General features: G+C 40.8%; 2 protein-coding genes across 2 annotated transcripts; one reads left to right on the plus strand and one right to left on the minus strand.

The window, feature by feature from the left end:
• Positions 1 to 552: 552 nt before the first annotated feature.
• Positions 553 to 27,025, minus strand: LOC119648336 (cilia- and flagella-associated protein 52). Its single transcript, XM_038050030.1, has 11 exons — positions 26,666 to 27,025; positions 26,508 to 26,616; positions 19,737 to 19,941; positions 19,269 to 19,684; positions 19,037 to 19,209; positions 18,582 to 18,811; positions 17,676 to 17,892; positions 17,500 to 17,617; positions 17,322 to 17,441; positions 880 to 1,023; positions 553 to 821 (listed from the first exon to the last, which is right to left on the minus strand). Exons 1-11 carry the CDS (start codon positions 26,881 to 26,883, stop codon positions 621 to 623), a joined length of 2,151 nt encoding a protein of 716 aa, XP_037905958.1. The 5' UTR covers positions 26,884 to 27,025; the 3' UTR covers positions 553 to 620.
• On the plus strand, positions 8,487 to 9,178 carry LOC119648337 (pupal cuticle protein Edg-78E-like). Its single transcript, XM_038050032.1, has 2 exons — positions 8,487 to 8,647; positions 8,738 to 9,178. The coding sequence occupies exons 1-2, from the start codon at positions 8,636 to 8,638 to the stop codon at positions 9,125 to 9,127; spliced, it is 402 nt and encodes a 133-aa protein (XP_037905960.1). The 5' UTR covers positions 8,487 to 8,635; the 3' UTR covers positions 9,128 to 9,178.
• Positions 27,026 to 27,936: the final 911 nt, after the last annotated feature.

Here is a 27,936-nt window from a genome sequence, read left to right on the forward strand (position 1 = left end):
ACATTCAAATGTTGACCCTATAGTCAGAAGACACCTTATCAACGCAGGTCCTAAACGGTTAAATGGAAGACAGCCCGCATGCCATATAGAAAAGAACGTAGGAAAAACGTAGGAAAAGCGGCAAAATCGGTTGAAAACCCTCCAATAATATAAGACAGGTTAGCAGGAGAAGCTTTGTTATTGTTATTTCTTAAGATATATGTTAACAAAAATTATGACCAGTGGCGAAGGGTGAACAGATTAAAAGACATTAATAAAAAACTCCAACGCTACGTTATGCAAAGAACCTATTTTTTCGATGAGGCTAGCGAAGATAGCGCATGATAACTATAGTTAATGGAAACAACAATAAACTCGACAACGACGACGAATTACCTTGGTCCTACTCAACCGTTACCAAGATTCTAAATTGTTGAAAATAATTTTGCCTCTCCTCTTCTTTCAGAAACACTTTTCGAATTACCTTCATATTCTCATAGTGACTGTTGAATTTCATCGGATAGGTTTCTAATAAAAATCTTGCTCGGAATGTTTTGATTACGCAAAATCGTTTTATAAAAATGGCTTTATTTTTAAAAAAAGAATAGCAAATACATTATACATACGCAGGAGAACTAAATCTAACAACCATACGCCATATTGATTTGTGGCACATATTTCATATTAATTGGTGGACACTCACAACAAACTAAATCCCGGGATTCCTTGTCAGGCTCAGCTTGCTCAATATTTTCAATTTTAGGCTTGCTGGGCTTCCGCTTGGTCGGTTCTGATTTTACTGAAATGACATCTTCCGCTTTTTTTTCTTTAGGCCAATACTCCTGAAATGACAAGTCCAAATTAGGGAGAAAAAATTATATTGGATAGTGTCGGAGATACCTTGGGGACATCCCATATAATAACGGCCCCGTCAGCGCTACCTGTTACAAAGAACTTCCCGCAAGGACTGAAGCGGCAACTTACTACTGGAGCTGCATGCCCGTAACCGCAGCAAAGAGGAACAGCTTGTTGGTAATCCCACAGCTAGAAATTGGAAAACGTTTTATATAGACTCATTATTATGTATATATTGAGTGTTTATGAAAAGAAAGTCGAAAAATGTTAGTACAAAATTATATCTACGTGCAAAGCTCTATTCATAGGATGCAGCAGCTAGCATGTCCAGCAAAACACAGACAAAAGTATTCATACTATCCAACGACTAGCGTGTCCAGCACTGCATGTGTCAGACGCAAAAAAAATTGTTCCATACATTTACTACGAAAGTATTCATACGATTCATTAGCGGGCGTTCCGACCGGCATAGTAGAAACCAAGAACACTCGTCTCCCGCCTCGAGTTTGTACGGTGGAAGAAAGTCCTTGGGCATGTGCGCCGTTCCGCGCATCCCGATGGGAGTTTGTGCAACTATTTCCTTCTTGTATCAATACAAACTAATGAATGCATGTAAAATGCAACTGCTGTCCTTGTTGACTATTGTAATCATTTGTTCGTTTATCCAAGCTGATGATAAATACACAGATGAAAAATTAACGAATTTGCCTCAGCCATCATCGAGACACAAGTTTTTTTTCATGATTTTATGATGGCTGCACACTTTGGGACTTGCCGTAAACTCCAAACTTCCGCAAAAGTTTGGCTTGATCTTGGTGACTAAACATCGCCATCCACCAAGTACGGTACTGTTTTCTAAGCAGGCAAGCAAGTTTGCTTTGATTTGTCTAAAAACCGACACTCGATAGGATCGGGTGGAAACGCTTGTAAATCTACAAAAACCAAGCCAAACACTATCTACACGTTTGAATTTGCGATGACTTGCTGGGATTTGGCAAACGTCATACAAACGTATGTGAAAGATGAAAATAAAAAAAATAACGGCTTGATCGCGTGCGTCGACCGTACCCGGCTGCCGTGATCGAAAGGGAAGATCCACGATGGACCGCGTCCTTAGTCGATGCTTCTCCTGCCTCAGATATATGATTAAGTGCGGTCTTCGAGTTTTCCGCTCTGCCCTGATATCCTCTGGCCATGAAATCTTTCTGGATCGCGCGTGCGGACCCACCCATCGGTTAAGAAGACACGTTTATAATGACACGTGAGAGATCGACGTGTTCAAAGGACACCTTACAAGCACGTGTCGACGGAACAATTTGATGGACGTTCAATATTTGCGGGCGGACTTTCACGGTCAATTTCGTCTTATTTGTTAAGGTTTTTGGTATAGCCCTCGTCTCCAGTTACTTAGGACGGTCCTTTGACCATTGCCCCTCTCATTCTATCGTTACAAATGGCGCCTACCTACCCTGCCCTGTCCTTGGTAGTATACCTCAAGAGCTGGTCGTTTCATGTGTTGGGTGGGACTTACTGTATCATAGGTGATTGCCTTCCAGAACTCTCTGGCTCTACGGGTCTGTGTGGCAATATCTTGTAAGGTATTACCACCTAAGCTTCTGTGCGATGTCTTTTCCTGTTTATGTGACACGGCATCTCTTCCCTCATTTTAATTGAAAAATTGAATATTCTTTCTTCCCTATCGGGATGAAGTAACGGACGAGATGAATCTTTCATTTGATAGAGGCAGTCGGCCTTAGTGATTAATCCTCACTTTGTTCACGGATTCTAAACGAAGATGGTTGAATTCTCACGATCCTTTTTAATTTGTCTTAGTCACCTAATACTTTGCGGCGGGGAGCAATTCGATTGAAGTTTCTTCGTTGATAAGCACTGTGTGTATTTTGGCCACCCGTGAATTCTTCGGCAATGTATCTCAGAGAACTGAGAATTTAGGGCTAAGGAAGACCTCCTTTTTTCTTTCGAATGTCTGATTAATTGGTTTATTTGATTTGATTCTTTTTTAGTCATTTACATTATTTTCTTCTCTTTGCCTGGTTCTCTTGGTTAGATAATTTCTGCTTTTCTTTTCGTATTATTCTCTTCGTTTTTTTTTGCCGAATTTATTGTTTATTTTTGCTTTTAGCGCATAATGTTGATTTTTATATTTTAAAATTTTCCTTGGGTTTCCCCGACTTCCGATCAACTTCGTCTTCCTTCCACTTCTCCGCACCTTGTTGATTGACGGTGGCGTGAGGCCACAAGGATAGGGTATGGTTGATCCTTCCACGCAGGATGCAAGGGCGATGGACGCACTTACATTGTCATGAGTTGAAGGATTGATTCGAAAGCAATTGGCTGGACTTCCAGCCTTGGACCCAAATACGCACTTAGTGCATCAGACCTGCCAACCTCATCAGCCGGTCCCGATCCCGCTAATTTTCACTTTTGTTGACCCCGATATTAAAATTCAAAATTCTGAGGTGACGCAGCAAGCACCAGGAATGTCTACATTCAATAATATGAAATCTGGGCAAGTTTGTGTGCAAGCTAAGGGGTCAACGAACATTTTACTTGGTCAATTTGCACTTGCATCATTAGAAAATTGTGTGGTGGTCAAAGGATAGTATAGGTCTTAACAAAAAGCTGTAGACGGAGAAGGATTCTGCCGCACCTAAAAACTTTGTTGTAGCAACTAGTCCTCCAGGTTGGGGGTTGGGTACGGCTGACAAGCCTTCACGGAAAACAGCTCGTTACGAAGCCACAGAAGGAGCCTCAGACATGATGGATTTTACAACGACGAACCGGAACAGGGACTGGTTTCCTGGAGAAGAGCTACTACAGCATATATTATAGTGGCCATCCAGTAAACTCGTAGTAGGTTTCTTAGTCAGCCAAAAAATGAAACCTGCTTTTATCGGCTTGGAAAACATAAGCGAACAGCTATCCACTCTGCGTTTGTGAGGCAAATTTAGAAATATAAGCTTCATAAACGTTCACGCCCTTACAGAGGAGACTGCAGAGTCCGAGAAGGACACCTTCTGTTGAACGGACCCTCGAAGCCTGTCCCAAGCATGATATCAAAATCATACTTGGAGATTTCAACAGTCAAGTAGAGGCGGAGTCCGTATTCAGGTGATACGTTGGCTTCCGTAGCTTACGTAGGGATACAATGGTAACGGATTGCGGGTTATTCAGTTAGCAGTATTACACGAAATGTTGTTGGAAGTACCTGGTTTACGCGGAAAGCGGTACGCAAACATACGTGGGCCTCTCCAGATGGGACCACTTTCTACCAAATTAACCACGTGCTGACTGAACCCCGCTAACTCTCAGCCTTGATGAATGTCAGAACATATAGGACGGCCAATATAGACTCGGATCACTATCTCGGTGGCATAGTGCTCCGGGCTCGAATTACAGCACCACCTACAATCGCCTCTGGCGCGGAAGTTTTACCAACAAGTCAGAAGGATCAAGTCTTATACACCATGATGCTCATCCTGCCGAGACAAAGAGGAAAATGTGATTTCCGACAGCATGGGCATATTGGAGCGATGGGTTGAATATTTTGATGAACTGCTCAACAACCAAAATATCGGCGAATTGGAGGTCCCGTCAACTGGAGACGATGGACAAAGCCTGCCAAAACCAAGCATAGAAGAAACAGTCCGTGCACTCCACCGGCTTAAAATCATAGGAGCCGATGGAATTACAGCCGAATTAGTTAAATATGGAGGCTACCAATTACACCAAGTGGTTCACCAACTGGGTGTGGGACAGCGAATCAATGTCTGATTAGTGGCAACGAGGCATTATCTGTCCCGCAGATAAAAAGGAAGAAATCACGCAGTGCAGCAATTATAGAGTTATCACGTTGCTGAGTACCATCTATAAGATATTCTCCGCTATCTTGCTAGGCCGGATAGCCTCATATGCCTAGAACATCATTGGCCCATGCCAAAGAGGCTTCACTCCAGTCAAACCAGCAACAGATCAGATTTTCGCTGTGTTGCAAGCAATGGAAAAACTGTTGGAATATGGACATCAGTTGCACCATCTTTTTATCGACTTTAAAGCCGCCTACGACAGCATAGCCAGGGTAAAACTGTACACGGCCATGAGAGAATTCGGTATCCCAACGAAATTGATAAGACTAAGTATGCTGACCCTGACCAATGTGCGAGGCCAGATAAAAGCAGCAGGATCACTCTCAAGACCATTCAACATCAACAATGCTCTAAGACTAGGGGTTGCCCTCTGATGCGTCCTCTTCAACCTGCCCCCGGAGAAAGTGATTCGCGATGCAGATAAGTGCGTGTGGCACCATACTCTTCAAGTCCACCCAAAAACTGACCTACGCTGACGATATTGATATTATGGGAAGAACAACACGAGATGTACAGTCTACCTTCATCCAGATCGAGCAGGCGGCGTGATATCCCGGACTACACATTAATGAAGGCAAGACGAAGTTCATGGTGACAATTTCAGCGCCAAAAACCAAAGAAAGAACAAATTCGAATCGAACTGGTCAAACGAAAACAATAAGGATACATACAACTTTGAGACCGTTGACAATTTCTCCTATCTAGGGTTGAAACTCACAACCGATAACAGCTATAACGATGAAATATGTGCACGGCTGCCAACAGAACCTATTTCAGCTTACAAAGACTGTTCCGCTCGAAACGTCTCACCATAGGGTCAAAGCGAGGATGATCCAGCTTGGAAAGTCTATAAGGGCAATATCTACGGTAGAAAAAAAAAGACGAGACAGATCCTGCCTGAGATGGAGCAATGGCTTGGGTCAGAACGTCAGGCAGCTTTTAGGGATATCCAATTCGTAGACCTTGGCACAAAACCGGGGTGCCTGGAGTTCCTTATTAACGCAGGTGTAGACCGGATACCGGTTGTAGCGCCGTCGATGATGATGATGATCATTAGAAAATTATTAATAAATAAATATTGGTTTGTTCAAATGAAAATAGATTCTTCGGTTTAAAGGAAAGCGACCAATTGTCAAGTTTTTTTTTTAATTATTTTAAATGTTAAATGTTGGATATAAATGTGTGTCGGGATGGGAATTATAAAATTGAGAGGAGTAATATGGAAAGCTCAGTGGTTAGAGCACTAGGCTGTCATACGGAAGGTCGTGATTCAAATCTCACTGGTGGCAGTGGAATTTGCATCGTGATTTGACGTCGGATACCAGTCGACTCAGCTGTGAATGAGTACCTGAGTCAAATCAGGGTAATAATCTCGGGCGAGCGCAATGCTGATCACATTGCCTCCTAGTGTACCGTTACGGTCTTGAATGAAGTGCTCTAACACACTTCAAGGCCCTGATCCAATATGGATTGTTGCGTCAACGATTATTATTATTAATATGGAAAGCTAAGGGGTGTTAAAATGTGTTATAATGGGAGAAAAAGAGAAAATACTCTCTTGTCAGATTGCCCTTGGAAAAAGTGATTGAAATACCGCCCTTGTCATAAAGCCACGGACACTACACCGGTCGGAAATTAGATTCGTTTCTTTGTAACTGCAGGATGACCATCGAGGTTTATGCGGGTTCATTCTGCTGACTTATTATAAAATTGTTGCATTTAGTGCGGCTACTTCCTGTACTTCTCGACTTCTTATCTGCCGCCTTTCCACTTGACGGAGTTCGTTATAGGACACCGCACGTGATTGCGTTCTTTGACATTGCTGTGACAATCTGTGAGGAGGTCTCCAAGGTTAAATCGATATATATATAGGCCCATAGAGAAAAAATCCGGGACAATTTTCACCCCGGCCCGGATTTTTTCTCCATGGGCCTATATATATCGATTTAACCTTGGAGACCTCCTCACAGATTGTCCATTATCTTCATTGCACAGAATGTTGTGTGCTTGCTAGTAAGTGTTTTTCTGGTGACTATATTCTACACTTTTTTCATTGCTAGACTGTAGACTCCTTACAGGGTAAAGTGCATGCATGCCTTTGATGTATAGATGACACTAAATACACGTTTGGTATCTTGTCGTTTAAAAGTTCCAAGATTTCATTATAATTTGATACATGTCATTAGGGAACAATCTAGAATTAAGATCTTGTGCTTGACGTTGAGGCACCTAGTGGCAGTAAGTTTAGATAAAGTTGACATAACTAAACTCTTGCTGCCAGATATAGCACTACCAGCAAGGCCGATGAACAGTCGAGAATAGTTTAGATTTATCGAGGATCTCGGCGCGAATTGGAGCAGATTGCCGGAGACGGCGTTATTCTCCAAGTATCTTTAGGAATCCACAAGTAAAAAAATTGTCTTTATGGATGGAGTGACATAGTTTTCGGAATAAAATTTAAAAATTCGATAACCGCTCACCCACTTTGAAAATTAAATTAGCAATAGTCAATTACATCTCAGTACATACTGAGCCTGTGCAAGCGAGCCACCAATTTTATATAGAAATTTTTAACAGTTTTAATTAATTTTCAATATTTTCATATGAAAACAAAAAACGATTTTTTATCATCAAGGACGCCTGACCAATTCGTTGCCCACGCACCATTCACATAATGAATCTTGTATCTGAATCTTTTTACGAGTTGAAAGATGATGCACCAAATCGCCGGCGAATTAATAAAACCGGTTGAAATTTCACTTATGCAACTGCAGATAATGGACAATAGTGTACAACGGGTGTTGTTTGAGGAGTTCATTTGGAAATGCATGTATATGGCTATTCAAATTATGCCTCTTCTGGAACATCTTGTTTTGCTACCCAATGTTTGTTTACTTCTAATAAATAATAGGCATAACATGTGTATATGCAAATGAGGTACGTTCACCTGTGTTGATGATTAATGTTCCATTAGGGTGGTTACAGGGAAATACCGAGTATCTTTTCTCCTAACATCCTTGGACAAGGTTAGCTAAAATAGATATGGTCAAATAGCTTTTTTCTTCCTTCTCTTGAGCAATATTGTTTTGATGTATGCATGTGATAACTACAGATTTTTAACAGATAGTTTACAATAAAGTACATTTCCTAGAAATGCTGCCTTGCGATATGGTTTACTTAGGAAACAGGTTTTCTAAGATTAATGATTGATTAAAAAAATTAAGTTAGCGACTCGGTGGCGACCGATAGACGGAGATATCAGAAAGTGCGAGTAGTACACGAAGGACATATTTTATCCATTATTTCAGATGCGCAACATATGAAAAATCTTATTAGCCTCGGATATGTGACGAAGAATTAGCTAAGATTGCTTCATTCAGCCAATATAAAGTATCTTTTGCAAGGAATAAGAGGTGCTAAATAGTAATCTTCCACTCATCCTTAAAGAATTCAGAATTAACAAATTATTCTGCCAAGTAACATACAAGTATAATGCGTACATTGAAAGTACAGCGATATTTACGAGTATTCTATAGTATTATCTCTAAAAACAGACTTTGAAATACTACACACTTATAGAGAATATTCTGCATCAGGACTACAAAAGAAAGATGTGATAGTGTCACCTCCTTTAAACATTCTAGATATCACCCTGAGATTGATATAAATTGATTACATCGTTTTTAAAATATTAAACATGTCGATTTTAAAGGCTACTCTCCATCACCAAAAAAATAATTCCGATAAAGAATCACATTTGGGCTGACCTTCACATACCGGCCGGCAAGGCGACATGGACGGGTCAGCCTGAAATGTAAGTTTTTCCATCGTTCGATTTAATATAAATACTACAGGCAAGACCCATCTTCATCATTAGCTTGGGTTCATCCGTGAAAATAACACAATTCAGCATCATGCAAAAAATCGTAAGTTCTTTAAGTTGTTGGATAGCAATAAGAGACAATTAAACCACTATTACCAAAAGTACTTAGGCAACAATAATTTTCATTTTACAGATTGCCTTCGTTGTAGTTCTTGGATTAGTGGTTGCCGATAATATCGATAGAGATGCCGAAATCAGAAGTCTTGCCAATGATGTTGGTCCCGATGGCTCTTTCCATTATTCATTCGAGACCAGCAATGGTATCGCGGTCAACGCTCAAGGTAATGCTGATGCTCATGCTGGATCTGCATCATGGATCTCTCCCGAAGGAACTCCAGTTAGTATCTCATACACAGCTGATGAAAATGGATACGTAGCTACAGGCGATTTTGTACCGAAGACTCCAGAATATGTCTTGCGCGCAATTGAATATATTAAAGCGCACCCATCACAGGACGAATATTCTCAACAACCACAGCAGCAACAACCTCAACAACAGCCCGTCCCCCAGAGACGATTTTAAGTGAAATTTTAATGCTTTGAATGAAATAAACAATGAATTAGGTATTGGAAATTGGCTTCTCTCTTTCGCTTTGCAATAGCCAGAGATATGCTGGCTTATTTAAAAATCTTCTCAGGTTGGGATCACAAGTCATCAAACTTCTGATTATCCTTTTTCTTTATTGTGAGAACATTTACAGTTTGAAAACGAAAATCTGTTAGTTGATCCTTAAGAGAGCAGAAAGAAGAGATACTAATAGACGGGGACAAGTGGTTCCCGAAATATTGGGGGGAGGACCCTTGTTTATTAGGTGACGAATCATCTCTGACAGACTATGTCTTTTCAAAGATAATTCTGGAAATTAAATAATTCGCACGATCAGAATCACTTTTTTACTTGCCAATCGCATCAAGTTTTTTTGCGTCGCTAGTTGCTTTCCGTTTTACCCATAAATCAACAATAGGATAGCGTCGAATGCCATCGAGCGGTAGTTTTCATTACTCCATTGCAAGAAGATTATCCACAAAAGGTGGAAGTTAAACGCTTCAAGTATAAACGTTTTTGTGTTTCCCTATGTGAGGAACTGAGTGCATGTCAGGTTCTGTGTGTACTGTACGTAGTTAAAAATTCAGTTCTGCTCTATTTTTTTAAAAGATATTTACACAAATAATTTCATCTGAAACGCACTGTATTGATAATAGTCAGCCTCATATGTTTCCAACTAGAAGTTCAAAATTATTAGCAAATGCGAACAAGTTCACTTACAAAAGAAGCCAACAAGTTGGGAAACCACAAACTGAACGCTTCAGGTATGAAAGGTTTTGTGTATTGCTTACATAAGCATATTTTAATGGGCATGGACCACCATATTTCTTTCTAGATATTTGGGTTGGGTAGGACGGTTCCTTGAAGGAACTGATCCCTTTCGGACCCCCGAATTACTCCTCTCTGCAATCCCTTCCAACCCCGGCTTCGGAAAGTACTAATCGAGACCTTTTAATTTGGTGGCTGGAGAGTAGTAGATTCTTCATAAATGGAAATTTAATATTTCACTCAACTATCAATTACTGTAGATAATCATGATGTCAGCATCTTATTTGCATGACATTATCCTGTTTTCTTCAGATTTTTGGATTGGGTAGTTTCCGGAAATGAGTCCTGTCTCACTTTAAGTCTGCACATTTTGATTCCTTACTCGCGCATTTTGCAATTTACGTCAAAACTAATTTCAGCTTCGGAAAGCACTAATCGAGATCTTTCATTTGATACCCAACTGATTCATGACTATAATCGGTTTTTACATCCCCGTTTGCATGCATGAAGCGACCGAAGCTGGTACTGGCCTAGGGTTGGTAAACTTTCAGGTGAGCCATCCCTCTTGTAGACCCATATGTCTTCTAGACACTATGGGGAAAATGTTAGAGCGCGTAATCTACAATACGTTGTTTCCGGTTATTGAGATCCAAATAGGCCTTTCAGATCGGCAGAACGGGTTCTGTAAAGCCAGTGGTGGGTTACGCCGATGATGTAGCATTGGTTGTAGTTGGAAACATCTAGAGGATGCTGAGTTATACTCATGTGAAGCAATCAGTGCTATTAAGGCCTGGTTAGAGAGCGCTGGATTTGCACTTGCGGAGGAAAAAACGGAAGCGGTCCTCATCGCAAAGCACCAAAAGCGAAATTACTCCTGAATTAGAATCGGCAATCACATAATCATTTCCAAGCCGGCCACCAAATACTGTGATGATAGATACGAAGCGAAGTTTTAAACAACACGTGCAGTATGCTTGTGACAAAGGACCCATGGCGAGTATGGCCTTCATCATCATCATCAACGGCGCAACAACCGGTATCCGGTCTAGGCTTATCTTAATAAGGAACTCCAGACATCCCGGTTTTGCGCCGAGGTCCACCAATTCGATATCCATAAAAGCTGTCTGGCGTCCTGACCTACACTATCGCTCTATCTCATGCCTCGTCTTCTTTTTCTACCATAGATATTGCCCTTATAAACTTTCCGGGTTGGATCATCTTCATCCATGCGGATTAAGTGACCCGCCCACCGTAACCTATTGAGCCGGATTTTATCCACAAGGTCATAGTATCGATTTTATCCACAAGGTCATGGTATCGCTCATAGATTTCGTCGTTATGTAGAATACGGAATCCTCCATCCTCATGTAGGGGGCCAAAAATTCTTCGGAGGATTCTTCTCTCGAACGCGGCCAGGAGTTCGTAGTTCTTCTTGCTAAGAACCCAAGTCTCCGAGGAATACTTGAGGACTGGCAAGATCATTGTCTTGTACAGTAAGAGCTTTGACCGTTGTTGATGTCGAATGGTCTCGAAAGTGATCCTGCTGCTTTTATCTGGCCTCGCATATTGGTCGGGGTCAGCCTAGTCAGTCTTATCAATTTCGTCGGGATACTGAATTCTCTCATTGTCGTGTACAGTTTTACCCTGGCGATGCTATTATAGGCGGCTTTAAAGTCGATGAATAGATGGTGCAACTGGTGTCCATATTCCAGAGAAAATCTAATCTGTTCCTGATTCGCCTGGAGTGAAGCCTTTGGTATGTGCCAATTATGCTCTGAGCGTATGGGGTTATCCGGCCTAGCAAGATAGTGGAGAATATATTATAGATGGTACCCAGCAACGTGATACCTCTATAATTGCTGTACTGTGTAATATCTCCCCTTTTTATGTATGAGACAGATAATGACTCGTTGTCGATCGTCAGGCATTAATTCGCTGTCCCATACCTTGAGCACAAGTTGATGAACCACTTGGTGTAACTAGTCGCCTCCATATTTAACTAATTCGGTTGTAATTCCATGTTAAGCCGATGAATTGCACGGACTGTTTCTTTTATACTTGGTGATGGTAGTATTTGTCCGTCGTCTTCGGTATGTGGTATTCTTCCGTTCCGTTGCTAGCATACATTCATCGCCGAAAACAAGCCATTCCGACTTTTTTTGCGACTGGGGCCAAGTGCCTTTGTGGCCGTATCAATGAGAACGTTCTTCAGGTGGTTGTGAAGATCAATTGTTGATGCTTCATCTCCAGGATCTCTGTTGACTGCGGTTATTGCGGAATCCATTTCCCTCAAATAGGTGTCGCGGAGGGCTGTGTTGTGGATAGCTTCACTATTCACTCTCACCTGATTGTCAGAGGGAATTGTAGGTGGTGTCGTAATTCGAGCTCGGAGCACCATGCCAACGAGATAGTGGTCCGAGTCTATATTGGCCTCCCTATATGTTCTGACATTCATCAAGGCTGAGAGGTGGCGGCGTCCAGTCAGCACGTAGTCAATTTGGTTGAAATTGGTCCCATTTAGAGACGCCCAGGTATGTTTGCGGACTGCTTTCCGCGCAAACCAGGTACTTCCAACAACCATTTCGTGTGACACGTATCACCGTTCCTACTTGACTGTTGAAATCTCCAAATATGATTTCGATATCATACTTGGGACAGGCTTCGAGGGTCCGCTCAACTGCCTCGTAGAAGTTATCGTTCTCCGACTCTGCAGTCTCCTCTATAGGGGCGTGCACGTTTATGAGGCTTTATCGTGTGATACTGCTAACTGAATAATGGTATGGCCTTGCCAAGGATAATGTAAAAACTCCACGCTGTGGGGTGCCTTTTGAAGATTTCCATTTCATACCAAAAAAATTGTTTTTGCCCGTAATCAAAAAACAACCCTTTCGTTTCATTAAAACCCAGGGCAACCAAAACGCTACAAACCACGCAGACAGGGAGACAGTGTATCGATTTTAATAAGCTTTGTTTTACATAAAACCTTAAAAGTGAATCATCCAGTTTGGCTGAGTCAAGCTCGCGGTGCACTTCTCCCTGTGCACATGCAGAACGCAACTGATACCTTGGCTGAAAAGCCTCACACACCGGATGTCAGCCTTTTAATCCTTCAAAAATTCAAAGCTTACCTAGGCAATTGCACCTCCGATGTGTAGCTTCTTGCTCCATTGATATTGAACAAGCTAGCATTTGACTTTATCCTATCCTATTCTTCTGCCTCACTTACTGTTCTTAGTGAATACAGCTAGTTTAGCCTTTCCATCCGTCACCGCTAGATTTTCCGCAAATGACTGCGTGAAGAAGAGTCTCTTCCCAAAAGCCCGGAAGAATCGACAGGATGAAATTTGATGAAATCTTTACATCAATTTACTGACAATAATCAATTTTAATACGTTAATACTTTATGAAAACTGGATTCAAGAGTAGACTCTAGATAAGACTATAGAAGTTGCTTATATGGTGTCCTGCTCCAAGAAACACAACAAGGAAAACATTACTACTGTAGTAAATTCGAAACCTCCTTGCTCCCGGAAAACTGCCTAGAGACATATTCAATACCTTGTAGGCAGACTAACCGCGCTGACTGATTTGATGAAGTATCAGCCTCGTGATTTCGTTGTCCCCGACCCAAACCCCGGCTATTACCGATGTTTGTGCTCAAATTTGTGCTTTCTTGCTGCTACACACTTATCCCTTTACAGGATTTGTTTCCATGCTAGTGAAACTGAAGTACAGTCTTATTTCAAATAAAAGATAGGAGGGTTCCCCCTCCAATCCAGTCCAAAGAAAAGGAATAGCTGACGTATAAGAACATGGACAGCGTTAAAATTGGTAAGAGAGCACTGTCAAGAGGAGATTCTGGTTGGGCTTCTACTATTCCATCGAAAGCATAAGCGACTCAACAGAAGTGGATCCTTTCTGAGGAGACAAGAGAGGACCTGGATAGAATCCATTGGCCAGACACTAGAGCTTTTAATGAACATGCATTTTCTCTTTAGTGCAGACGAACCATGCAGAAATTAGTTATATCAACAAATTGAAAATATCAAGGGCTATAAATTGCTTTTTACCATACAAGTCCTTTGGCTTTGACGACAAATGTAAACAAAAGTCTCGTGCCATGATATAGATCGGCAACCATGGCGCGTAGGATTGGTTGGTGTGCTATGCCTCGCATAGGTTTTATGAAAACAATATATAATATATATTTATGAATGTAAGGAACAAGTAAATAATCCTGTAATTTTAGCACTCAACACGGGAGCCAGAATCTTGGCGATCACCGACTTCTTTCACTCAATAGTTAAAAATCATAGATTCCTAGGGTTTATCCATTTACAACACTGCACAAGTTACAGGACTTACTTTGGTTGGGTTCTTGATGACAAAGATGATTTCATGATTTCAAGGAGTGGCTCGTATCCCTGTTATGATGACTTGCCATATTATTAAAAATCTTGGGGAAGTTCTCGTCCCACCTTTCAAACCGTTCATCAATGAGGACGACTAACCTACCAGTAAGGTCCCTTGCAGGCCTAGTGCTCATCAATTTTCTAAGCAGGTTGTCGCAAATTTCTGTTGTTCACTCAGCAAGAAAAGTTTCCCACTACTGGACAACAACCAGATCACGGAAAGAACTCGTTTTGGAGTTGGAGACCGACGCTTTGCTGTAAGCGAAAGACGTCGTGACATCCAAACAAAAATAAGCGACCATCTGATAATGAGGAGACCATCTGATAATGAGGAGAACGTCAGCACCCCTTTCGTTCCGCATCTCCTAAGGAAAACCGACTGCTAAGTAGTTAATCTGATTAAATGTTCGTTTGCGGTCAGTTGAAACACAAAGGACTTATGCAGTAGTTCGTCAAAGATGAGGCAGTGAAAGCTGCCTAGCCATCACATATCCGAGGAAGGAGTTGTCGGAAACCACCTTGGCGTTCAGTTCATCCATCGCGATCACAATGTCATCTTTAGGAAGTTTCTCCTGAGTTACGTTTAGCTGCTAATAGAATGCAACTCTTCTCTATATCAGAAATTTCGTTAGGTGCTCCCATGTTACGATGGAGCGCTTCGTGACCGCTGTCAATATCAGAATCTAATAGTAGGAACTACAAGCCTATAAGCGTTAAGCACGGTTGGAAAACGCAACAGAACACATTTCTTTTGCATGAACATCAATCAGAACTCTCACGAGTCCAACCTCAACAGAACATAGAGGGGCTACCTTGTAGCCCTTGGTACCCCGTATTTACCTACCATATATTAGAGCCACATCAAGCCGAAATAAGAGAAGTCCTGAATTTGAAACCTTTTCATTTAATTTATCATTTCATTTACCCCGAGTGTTTGAGCGCTATCTAGATAACCGTTATCAAGTTATACTATTGCATTATGCAACGCTCCACAATAATTTGGTTTTCCTTGGTGGAATTGCACCTTACGGGTTTCGTAAACTCATTCATGTCAGCATACCTGTCATCAAGCGTTTCCCGGTGACCCAATAAGAAGAAGAAGAAGAAGGTGTTCCCCTGCCATTTTGCCTTTTACATGCTATTTAAGATTCTGCTTTGAAAGTGGACTAACGTTCTTTTACATCCTATAGAAATGACAGAAGAGGCCCATAAGATCAGAACTAGATCTCCGTAAAAAGAGATCACCAAATTGGTTATTGATTTGGCCCAAAGTATGACGATAGATGATGACAGATTCAAGAAGTGTGCTGCCTTCGCAGGTTTCCCATGGAGTTTCATACTGAGCACATTATTGGAGAACTACTCTATCGATTCCAGAAAAACCACTGTAGCTGATTAATGTTTCCTCCCCACTCTAGGGTACCCATACGCTTAAACTGTGCTTCAGTTCCATGACCATCACGTTTAATGTTCTGCAAGTGATAAGTAGCGAAACAAACACAAAACGAACATAGACACCCATCACGATTGGGTAACTGGTTGCGCTAGCGATATCACACTGGTGGCAAAGCATCTCGAGCAGAATTAAAAGAATAAAATCTAGGTTCAGGGTGAAAATTATACTGGCTCTTTCGAAATTACACCATCAATCTAATTTTGTTAAAATCTCTGTTACGGGCCCGGGGTGTCATCCCCATTTTTTTGCCTTTTGACGGACCAAGGATGTTATCCTCATGTTTGTGAAGCAAACAGTGCTGTAAAAACGTCGTTAGAAAGCATTGAATCGAATTGCAGAAGTTTTGCCCGTTTTTGAATAGGAAACTACATTACCGTCAAGTACGTGATGATAGACGCAGAATTTCATTCTGAAGCAGCAATTGAAATATCTTTCCAACCAAAAAGACAGAAGATTCAACTCCCAACGCAATTTTTTGAAATTTTAAGGAGACGGAAAAGTTTTCATACGTTCGACCGCGACGGGAGTTGCGCGGGCAAAATTGCGCGCATAAGGGCTGGTGCCGTGTATGTGATGCAGTGCATTGGTGTAGGCCCTCGTGGTTGCGAGCACATAGTTGTGAGTCGTTGCGAGCAAGTGGCAGCATCTGTCATAACAACAGACTTTGCTTAGCTGTTTATAGCTTCCCATATCCCAGTGAGAGCTAAAGGGATTAATGGTAATGGAACTTAATGGAATCATTGAATGAATGATGCTTTCAAGATCAATTTATAGGAAGCTTAGTGGAAGCAAACACGCACAACATTCTCGGCAAATGATCCACATTTACTCTCCTAGGAAGTGAGGAGCAAATAAGTAAGTGGATGCATCCAAGATTAACCGTTCGGATACATTGGTTTAATGCTGGGATAGGATGAGGAAACACATACAAGAAAACTATCTAGGTGACATCGACACATCAATATTCTGTGCCCCCTTGCCGCTGCTCCTTCTGTATGTAGTCTTTTTGCTTGCAACATAACAACCACTATGAGTACGGTTCTCACAACGACCATGGCGGATATAACAGGCCCCGCAAGGAAATGGCGCGCATGCATTATCATGGCTGCACGAGTACCTTACCATCGTGAATGAGAACCGCCGAAAGAAGTGATCTATCGGCAGATATCAACAGTGATGAATGATCTAAAAAACAATCCCTGCCATGCATGCATAGTTGCAGAGAAAGCACTATGAGGTCAATTATAATCTTAGCCTCAGACTCATGGGGCATGAAGAATACCGCGACGAGAACCCAGAATACGTATTCTTTCATTATCCGTGATTTTTAGCGAAACAATCAGCTTAGATAGACGACATTGTAGGTAAATTATTGGTACAAGAAAATCTACTTTGATCGAATCCATCCAGCAAAATCCGAGAAAAGTGGAAATCAGGAAGGCACTCTTTTTGATCAAAAACAATAATACTTTGATTGACGACCAGTACATGTGCTAAAAACAACATATTTAAAAAAAAATTGATTCAAAATTACCTTTACTGTCTGATCATTAGATACAGAAATGAAATATTCTCCAGTTTGATTCAATGAGAGGCTATTGATGAAACCTTTTGGTGATCCAATGACCTCTCGTGCAAGGGTGCCATCATACACCTAGTCAACCACATTTTAAATTCGACTCTATTCTTTGAAATAATTCCTTAATAAATACCTCCCAGTAACTAATGCGTCTATCAGTTCCTGCTGCAATTATCTGAACACCTGTAGGATAGTATCGAGCACATTTGAATTGAGTGTTGGCATACAGCACATGCTTCCTCGTTAGTCGACTGAAATAAAGATTCAATTAATTTACTATACAAACAACTGTAAGTAGTTGGTGAGTACTTGATATCCCAGATTATACAAGTTCCATCGCTACATGCCGAGACAACTTCCGTATCGAATTTGTTGAAATCTACAGAAGCAATATTTCCGGAGTGCTCTTTAAGGACACCCACGAGACTTTGCCGATGCGGTTCGATCTTCCAAACTCGGACTTGGCCTTCCATTCCTCCACTGACAAGGACTTTCCCGTTTGACGATATTGTAACTGCCGAACATCCTGTCGCCGAAGAAATTGCATTTATTTTACGAGGAATGCAAAACGGAAGGATGCTTAGGGCCATAGAAAGCTCAGTGCATTACATCATTCTCATTATTTTATTTTCTATGGTTAATTTAAAAGCATGTAGAAATCTAGTGTACTTGATATAGAGGAAGCAGGCCTTATGAAAGGAGGGGATTCCCCCTGGGCCCGGAGTTTTTTCGGGAGCCCGGAATACAAAATTTCAATGGAAAGAATTGACAGCAGTTGGGTTCCCATAATTTTTTCCCCAAGCCTGGCCCGGGTTTCCGTCTCCGTCTCCGTCTGGCCTGGATTTTTTCTCTACGGCTCTGAGCAGAAGCATTGATCAGAACTCAATTTTCAGAATTATTTATCCTGAAGTTGCCTTTAGTATTGGCAACCAATAACAAAGTTGGGTTACAGGGAATGTATTGCTTTTACAGGAAGGTCGCAGGAAGAAACTGGTATTACATCATCAAAGCAAAACCTTGCTTAGTATGGTATAAAAGTTCATACTATATGCGTATAGATGCACATGATGCTCAGTATATCTACAATGTATGGTAACATGATACATGATTAAATATTAATTATTCAACCCAGTACCACCAAAAAGAGAAACGCCGTAGGACTAAGTCACCGTACTTGCTAATACTCAATTCTGACATACTAAAATTCATTTTCACCTTTATTGTGTGCATTTGGAATTGCGAATATCAATCTTCCAGTAATTGGTGTGAATGCTCGAATTACCCCATCATTCCATGCTGAGATTATGCTGCTACCATCATTCGTGAAGACAATTGAGGCTGCCGAAAAATTGTACACCATTATCCGTAAAATTTCTTTTAGGCGTGTTGTCGACCATATGCGAATGCATTCATAGCTTGCTGTTGCGAAAACTTGAGGATAGTCCCTGCAGCACAAGATGATTGTGAATTTAAATTAATTTCTTCGTTTAGCGATGTGTAGTAATTTATTTATCGGGGATTAAGTTCTTGACCTTAAGCGCAATGTCGTAAATTCAATTTCATATCCCCGCGGTCCGCCAATTTCGGCATGTACAGAGTACAATACAAAAATTTACATGGATGCATATAAGGTTTCACTTGTAACCTTTTCAACATCCCAATATACTTACTTTGGAAAGACAATGTCGTAAACTGTGGCCTTATGGCAGGTTTTATGCAATTTCAGATCGAACGATGGAAGCGCCAAAGTGTAGACCTCGTTGTTGTCAGTTCCAATTAAGAAAATGCTATTCGACAATTTAGTGATAGAAGTTACTGCACCATTCACTTTCGTATGTTTAATCTGAAAATCATGCCAAGAAAGGGTTCACAAAGCAATCGCTAACTCATTAGCAAACTCACACTTTTGAACTGCGGCCACGTAGGACTGTTGTAATCCTTCAAAACAACGTTACGTTCTTCAACTAATTCAATACTACCATCACCGGCTCCAATCAACAGTTGACCATTTCCTACAATGTAAACCTCTCTAACTCCATTAACATATTTCTCACAATCTTTTCCCTTCGGTTTTCGTGGATTATGACGTGCATAGCATCCCAGCAAAATGGCTTGTTGGTTATCTCTTTCGCAATCCTTCTCGCAGGTTATATTCAGACGAACCTTAAGTATATCACCGCTCATTGTTCCAGCATAGAGAATGTGGTCATCCTCACTAATTCGAAGTCCTGTGAAGCGTCTTTGTATTTTACCAAGGGATGCATCTAAGACCTGCATTTTTCGGCTCTCTCTTTCTATAGTCCACACCCGTAAATGTCCTGAAAAGATTTAATAATTAAAGTAACCAAAAAAAATGCTGATAAGACTTACTATCTCCAGCTACAATAAAAATAGAGGAACTCCTGTGAAATGGAAGAAGGGTTAATGGGGATCCTGATGTTCTTTTTGCAGCCGGTGTTCGAATAATAGGAGTTTTCATTTCAATGTCGTAAATAATAAGAGTACCATCATCCTCCCCACCTAGACTTACAAGAAATTGATCTTGGCTTGTAAAACAGACAGCTTGGACGCGTTCCTGTTAATGAGAATAGGATAAACTGTATCATTTGTCTTTTCTTTCAGATCTGGTAAAGTTCCACAAAACGTAAAATGGTACTCTATTTCAATCTGTATACAATAATGGATGATTAAAAAAACAAAATTAGATATATGTTGAACGCCTCCATTTTCTTCAGTATTATCGATAACTTAATATGGCTCTTATCCAGGCATAGAGGAATACATTCGACACCACATTCGCATTCATTCCGCCACCTTTACTTCCCTGAACCCAAGAACCCCCAAAATTTTTAATACAGACAATCCAGGACCCTAGACATAGTTATTGGCTCCTAGATATAGTGTATATGGTTGAAAAAGCATTTATAGCAAATAAGAAAACCTGGTGCCCACTCGAGTCCGGAATCTTACCCGAATCGTGCCTATTGAATAGTCTGAAGTTCCAATTAAATGGATGCACTCAAAACGGCGCCTTACTGATATTTCAGTGAGTTGGGTCAACCTTACCATGCTACTTAAAGGTATGGCACGAAAGTCCTTTTGAACCCCTAGACCAAAACCAGAAGTAGCAGGAAGTTGGACGGTCAGACACCAGCGTCAAGTTCAACACTGACTGCTCATGAAGACCACAACTGAGGAAGAACATCGAGTAAAAGTTAGAGACCAGCAAAAGTACGTCTGAGCTAGGGTTTGCAGCTGTCAGAAAGAAAACAGAGTTTTGAGTCAAGTATGATTTGCGCTCTCTGAAAGATTGTGTTTTACAAAGGTTCAGAGAGGGGAAAAAAGAGAGGAGCAGTGAAGATCAAATTACAAAAGGGGAATACTACTAAGAAAAGTATGCTTTAACTCAAGGGGAATAAGCCTCGAGTAGATCAGGATCAAAAGTAGGCAGCACCAATATCAGCGTTAGCTATGCTAGTGCAGTCAACCCTATTAGGCAAGAAATTCTACCTAAGATGTATTCAGATCAAAAACCCATTCGTGAGAAACCAGGGCAAAACCAAATTCCTTATCATAGAGTGGATTTATAAGGAATATAAAATGAAGCTTATGTACTATAGCATACGCTTTCGACATAATGACTAAAATGACTCAAAGATTAACTCTAAACTGCTGAGCTGACAGGATGCTGAATTGACTATGTTCGCTGGGGACGGTATATTACCGGGTCGCGCTATCCTGATATAATTTCGAACCAAGAATTTCGCCGCCGTACAGGCCAGTGTTGACCAGGTAGAATGTCATTTGATAAAGAGCGATAACTCCATTGCTGGTTAAGCCATGCAATTTAATCCACTATCCCAAGATGACTGACGAGATCATCCCAGGAATACATGGCACAGAACAGTCCAGAAGAAGCGCAAGCAAAGCTCTGAGGGAAGCTGAAGCGTCTTTAAAAAAACTGTGAACGATGGTGCATAGTCATATATGAATAGATTACATATACATCATGTCAATGGAGAAAATTATTGGGCTTTGGTAGAATTATGCCGAGTACAAGAAAAATCCCAACAAACGACCAGCTAATGGTTGCGTCAGATGTAAATTCAGAAGTGATTTCCCGATTGAGATAGTTCTCGCTGAAAACCCTAATATACGGAGGGCAGATTTACGGTCTGCCACGAGAAATTATGAAGGTGACTGGCGATACTTTTCACCAAAAGCCAATTGCACAATCTGAAAAAAAAACAGTTTGAAGTATTTAAATATGCCTTTTCGAGTTACTAGTTGCGGCCTGGCAGGGATCGAAATATGTTTGGCGAAAGCAAACGTGGCACCAAGCCACCTCGCAGGATATGACACCTGAATTCTATTGAAGCAAATCCCGGAATTGATGACATATTGCGACAGAAAGTCGCTACCATTTCTGATTGGCTTTGATGCCAACACTCAGGCCTGACGAGAAATGGATGGAAAGGAGGGCCTTCCCCTGTGCCTGGAGTTTTCTCAGATGCTCGGAATAGAAAATATCAGGAGACTTGCATCATTTTCATATAATTTTTACCCCGGGCCCGGATTTTCTCTCTATGGCCCTGCCAACACCCAAAAGGAGATCTAGGGATACAATGACACCAGTCGTAGAGATGAATGTCTTCTTAATTTTAAGAAGTGAGAGACCCACCAACAATTGTTACTAGAAGTCCTTGATATAACGTGAACCGGTGAGTGAGCCTTTCTAGACTACGGCATAATAAAATCTAATTTTAGAATAGAAACAATGGTAAGCAATTCCGGAAGAACAGACTTCGATTTTTATGTAACAATACTGAAGGGGAACCCAGAACATATTAGAATTAGAAACAGACAAATAGAAGACTTTAATAAGAGCCTAAATACACACAGACGGGGAAATAGGGAAATGAAACGAGAAAATTTCAAAAACTGTTGTAAGGGCATTAGGTAAACCACCAGGTTTAATTGGTACCAAACATTGAGATCTTTAGTAGTTGCAACCAATCATACTTCAACCTATGAAAAAGTATGACACACTTGGAAATCTCTTTAGAAGTAATAACGAACTTCCCAATTAGTGCTAAAAAGTGTCACATGGAACGTTTGCCAAGAGTAGACGTAAGAGACGGTAAGGTATACCCACTAATCGTTTCCCAGGATCTCATCCTGTATTATATTGTATAGAATACTACACTCTTAGAGAACATAGTATTTGCTATGATGAGATACACTGAAAACTGGAAAAAGTTTGCTTAAGAGCCAAGGTAACAGACAGTAACCTTTAAACCACTAATACCACCTAGAGCAAATGACATTTTTCCAGCACTAATAGGCCTAGAAGTTATTATATTATATATTGTTTGCACTGAAGAACCTAGAAAAAGTCCAGGATAAGTACATTAGAAATAATTTTGATCCATGCCAACATACATATCGAACGTCAGGGTGCTGGTGGTTTAACGTGAGCATCTGATAGCTGAGTCCACAATAAGTTCTGCCCGCCATATGGACATAACCACAATGAAACTCCCACAAGGGGCCAGCCATAAATAACCGGTCTTAGACAAAACGAGGAGATACCCTACGTTGCACCGTTTTTATCCTAGCCCGGGAAAAAGTGATCCGTGAGGCTGAGGTAAATGCGAGAGGTACCATCCACTTTAATTTCACCCAAGTACTGGCCTATGCTTACGATATCCACATCATGGGAAGAACGACCCGAGACGTACAAACTGGCTTCATGCACATCAATGAAGGCAAGACAAAATATATGGTGATAATGTTAGCACCAAAAGCTAAAGAACCTGTTCTGTCTATATGAGGATGGGTGATTCCGTAGCCTACATAACGACGAAATCTATGAGCGATACCATAACCGTGTGAATGTGGATAAAATGTGGCTCAATAGGTTGCGGTGTGCGGGTCACTTAATTCATATAAATGGGGATGATTCCACCCGAAAAGTCTATAAGGGCGATATATATCGAGGTATTATAGAAGACGAGGCAGACTCCGCCGCTTTCAGGGATGTCGAATTTGTGGACCTCGAAACAAAACCAGGATTTTTAGAGTTCCTTATTACGGCAGGCCTAGACCGAATACCGGTTGTTACGGCGTTGAATGAGAGCAAATACTTAGGGATCCTTGTTCCCATGGTTCCGGGCAATTTCCAGTGTGGCTTCGTGGCAAGAACAACTTCGGATGATTTCCTTGTAGAGTCGGGTCTGATGGCCATCCTCGAGTACCTGGGGCGGCACTCCTTAACCGCTTGACTAGAAGTGTACACCGGGCAGGAAAGCAATGAAAACTGCCCTGTATCAGTTGAAAAATGAACTTCTTCACAAAATAAAATGAAGAAAGTAACGAAAATTCAGAACATCCTCGTTTAAAGGGGTCATAACTTTACTTTCTGGATAGACAAAGTGCAGGAAAATAGGCTAATAGTTACCAATACGAACCAATACTCTGGTTATGAGCACAAGGTAGAGTAACGTTGTGAACCAACTTCTAAACACTATAAATCTGATATTTTATTAGCCAGTAGTAATAAAGTGGGGATTTCTTAATAAAATCCAACGAAGATTAAAGATTATTGGCCATAGGTGCAGGACAGTAAGACTGAAGATCAATTCAGCTAAGACCACTGTAGTACCATTCACTAGAAAATTACATTAGGCTTCAAAGTATGGTTCTAATATAAGAGACAGAAGTTAACTATGTAGGAACTCTTTTAGGCCGAAGATTATTCTGGAAGACCTACGTCGGAAATATATGTATGTAAAAAGTTACAAAAGTATTAAAGAAAACATATAAGAAGTGGGGCTGAATCCCATAAATACTAAAATGAACTTGTTCCACAATAATACAACCAATGAGTACCGGCGGTAATTTGAGCAGACTTTGCCGACTTAAGCACAGCAGTCAAGGAATTATATAGGAGTAACTTGTTTTAGGATTAATATGAAAACACGCCAAACGTCATCCGTAGAGGTCCTCTTGTGGGATCGATTTCTTTTCGTATCCACATACAGATGCAGATCATTCTGAGGGTTGACCAACTATAAAAGACAATGAATGGCGGCTTGAGGTAATGGAGACGAAGATGTTGCGTTGGACTAGTGTCGTGACACGTTTTGATCACATCCGAAATGAGGATATCCGCGATCGTTATGGGGTTGGACCGATCGTGGAAAAATTGCCAGAGAGGCATCTACGATGGTATGGTTACGCAATTCGTGCTAACGAGAATTTACTTGCCAAGATTGGTGTGAACATCGAAGTCGAAACGACCAAAAGGTAAGCCGAAACAATTTTGGGTTGATACGCTGGATGTGGATTCGATGGAGCCAAATGGCGAAACCGATCACGCAGACCCTACCCCGCTTGTGAACGGGACAAATGCTGAAGAAAAAGAAGAAGATACAGATGCAGATCAAGAGTGCCACCTGCAGAATGTCTGGAGATAGTAGTCAGTCGGAGTGGTGCTTAACTTAGGGTAACCTCGGTATCCTTCCACGAGAAGTTCTCATATAGCAACATAGAGCGACCATTGGTGCCGAACTGCTTTAATTTGGTATTGGTTTTGAGCTATTTACATTCTCAGATTTTCGATAGAACAAAGGAGTTTGTTGGATGCTGCCGTTGCTAGAAACAACGCATTTTAGATATATAAACGCTCTCGCCCATTAATGGAAATAGTATTTGAGCGATGGCCTGTCACAGCGAGAACATTGGTTTTACTGGTACATATTTATCTGAAATCTCTCCTGTTTGCTTCGTTCCTAAAAAATTGGACTATAGTGCTCGATAAGAGAGCAAGTAGACGTCATTAGGGCATTCTAGGTGTTTGAGGTAAGATCGCATTGTCCATTGTTGCCCTTCGTGTCATCCAGCCAAGGCAGCGTAAAGAATGTCACCGAAAATAATAATATTAATAATATTTGGCACAACAATTCAATTGGATTAGGGCTTTGAAGTGTACCAGTAGCAGCATTACGCTTGCCCATGATTTAACTGTCCGGATAGCTGAGTGGTTAGAACGCAAGGCTGTCGTACGGAAGGTCGCGGTTCAAATCTCACTGGCGGCAATGGGATTTGTATCGTGATTTGACGTCGGATACCAGTCGACTCAGCTGTGAATGAGTACCTGAGTCAAATCAGGGTAATAATCTCGGGCGAGCGCAATGCTAACCACATTGCCTCCTAGTGTACCGTTACGGTCTCGAATGAAGTGCTCTAACACTCTTCAACGCCCTGATCCAATATGGATTGTTGCGCCAACGATTATCATTATGATTTGACTGAGAAACAAATTTCTCCGCCACTAGTAAGATTTGAACCACCACCGTGAAATCTTAGCGCTTTAACCAGTAATCCATGCGGATAGTCGTGACCGATAACAAGAAGAAAAAGAATTGCTGGAAGGATGCAATCCTCCGGCATCCATAGATCTTTATATTATAACACAAAAGTATGAGAATACATTGTAGGCTTTAGCAGAAAGATATAAAATTGGCTATTTTAGGGGCTAAAATTTTTATCTTAAAGTCATAGAGATGCCCCTTTAATCATTTCGCCTAAGAAAAATTAACAAGAAAACAAAAACCGAAGGATAAGAGATCCTGAACTAAGGTTTAAAAGGGAAAAAGTTATGGAATGGAAAGCATTATTCGGTGCAACAGATATGTAGAGTCACTAGCTTGAAGTAGATATCTTTATAGTGTTTGAGAAACTGAGGATGGTGTAGGCTTAAGATGGTTTATATTAAATTAACTGCTTCCTTTGCTCTGAATGAAGTTGTGGCGGTCACCGGCAAACATGGTAGAAATATCGGATGGCGGATGGTAAACCTAATCTAGTTCAAAAATCTTCCAGCAATTTTTATTGACTACGGTTTCTTAGCGGAATACGTATAAAGCACAATATTTGTCAAGAACTGACACCCAAATTGTGTAAAGAGGTACAAACCTAGAGCCCTTCCATTATATTGGGACTGGAAAACACAATACTCACAACGAGCCGAGAACGGCTGAACAGAACACTAGGACATTCTTCGAGTTCCTTTTAGAATACTTAATATGATAATAAGATATAGTCAGCTCGGCTACATTAAAAAAGAAAGAATTTTACCTTGTGCAACTCGTGACGAGTGATCTCCTCATTCTTACACCAATCCCATAATATAGTATAGGCCTGGAAGCCTCTCTGACTTACTTGCCCAGATCCCAAGTATTTACCACTGTAAAGTCATAATTTCAGCACGTGCTACAATAATAGTTGTCGATTACCTTTTGCTTATATCCAGGCACGAAATAGTATTCGTGTGTCCACATAGAAATTTCTGTTTATTGTTCGTTAAATTAGTTACAGCCAATTTATTTCCAAGGGGAAATATTAGGTGCTTATGGTCAGGATGTAATTGCAGTCCGCCGGAGACTTGCCCATCAAAACCAAAAATGGCAGCTGGTTCGAGTCTCTTGCAATCCGCTTCAATGTCTTCACACATTATAATATTAATTAATACACGTAATATTAATAAATACACGAAAGAGTGGACTTAATATTAAACTAACAAAAATGGTCCACTCTCAGTCTATGTAAATAAATAACTCGCAACGATCAAACAACGTGAAGGAAGTTTTGTTTCCAAGTTGATATTTAGGAAACAAACGGTTGCTGTGATCCCCTATTCCTGGATCAAACTATTGGTTATTGATTTGATTGCACCCAAACGCATTTTTGTCTCTTACAACAATTTAATCCATGTGAAATAGGAATGCTCATGGGAATATATAGAAAACGCACTTTTACGGAACATCTATCTATGGCGACCACACACATTTCCTTTATTCTTCGCACAACGATCCCTTCTAGCACAATTAAAGTTTTCCAATTTTATTATGTTAGTTGAGGGAGCCAGTATATCAATCTCGCTGCCCAGAGTTCGAATGGTTCGAATCAAAGTCATCAAGAATGTTTGTGTCTTTGTGCTTGTCACGCTGAGAGACTCGGACTTTCCAAGGACCTAACCATTTTAAACTTTTGCGGTCATCGATTAAAACCTTGATCCGGAAACCAGAAAAGACTTTAGTTGAAGTAATAAAAACTTGTTGTTTCTTTTTCGTTAGTGTGGATATTTATTCTTGCAAATACCGATATTTCGGGAACCACTTGTTCCCTTCATCAGTGCTAACAAGTTAGCAAGTGGTGGGTGGTGCTAACAAGTTAGCACTGATGAAGGGAACAAGTGGTTCCCGAAATATCGGTATTTGCAAGAATAAATATCCACACCAACGAAAAAGAAACAACAAGTTTTTATTACTTCAATTAATTAATCGTTGGAAACACCGCATAATTTCACCCAGAAAGACTTTAGGGTCCGAGCCTTCCAGAAACTGGACTGTTTTAAGCTTTTGTATTATATTGTATTGTAATTTATCCAATATCCACCAGTTCGATCTGGATGAAGGCAGTTTGTATGTCTCGGGTCGTTCTTCCCATGATGTCGATATCGTCAGCTTAGCCCAGTAGTTGGGTGGACTTAAAGAGGATCGTACCT

The sequence above is a fragment of the Hermetia illucens genome, chromosome 2, assembly GCF_905115235.1.
Source record: "Hermetia illucens chromosome 2, iHerIll2.2.curated.20191125, whole genome shotgun sequence".
Classification (NCBI taxonomy): Eukaryota; Metazoa; Arthropoda; class Insecta; order Diptera; family Stratiomyidae; genus Hermetia; species Hermetia illucens.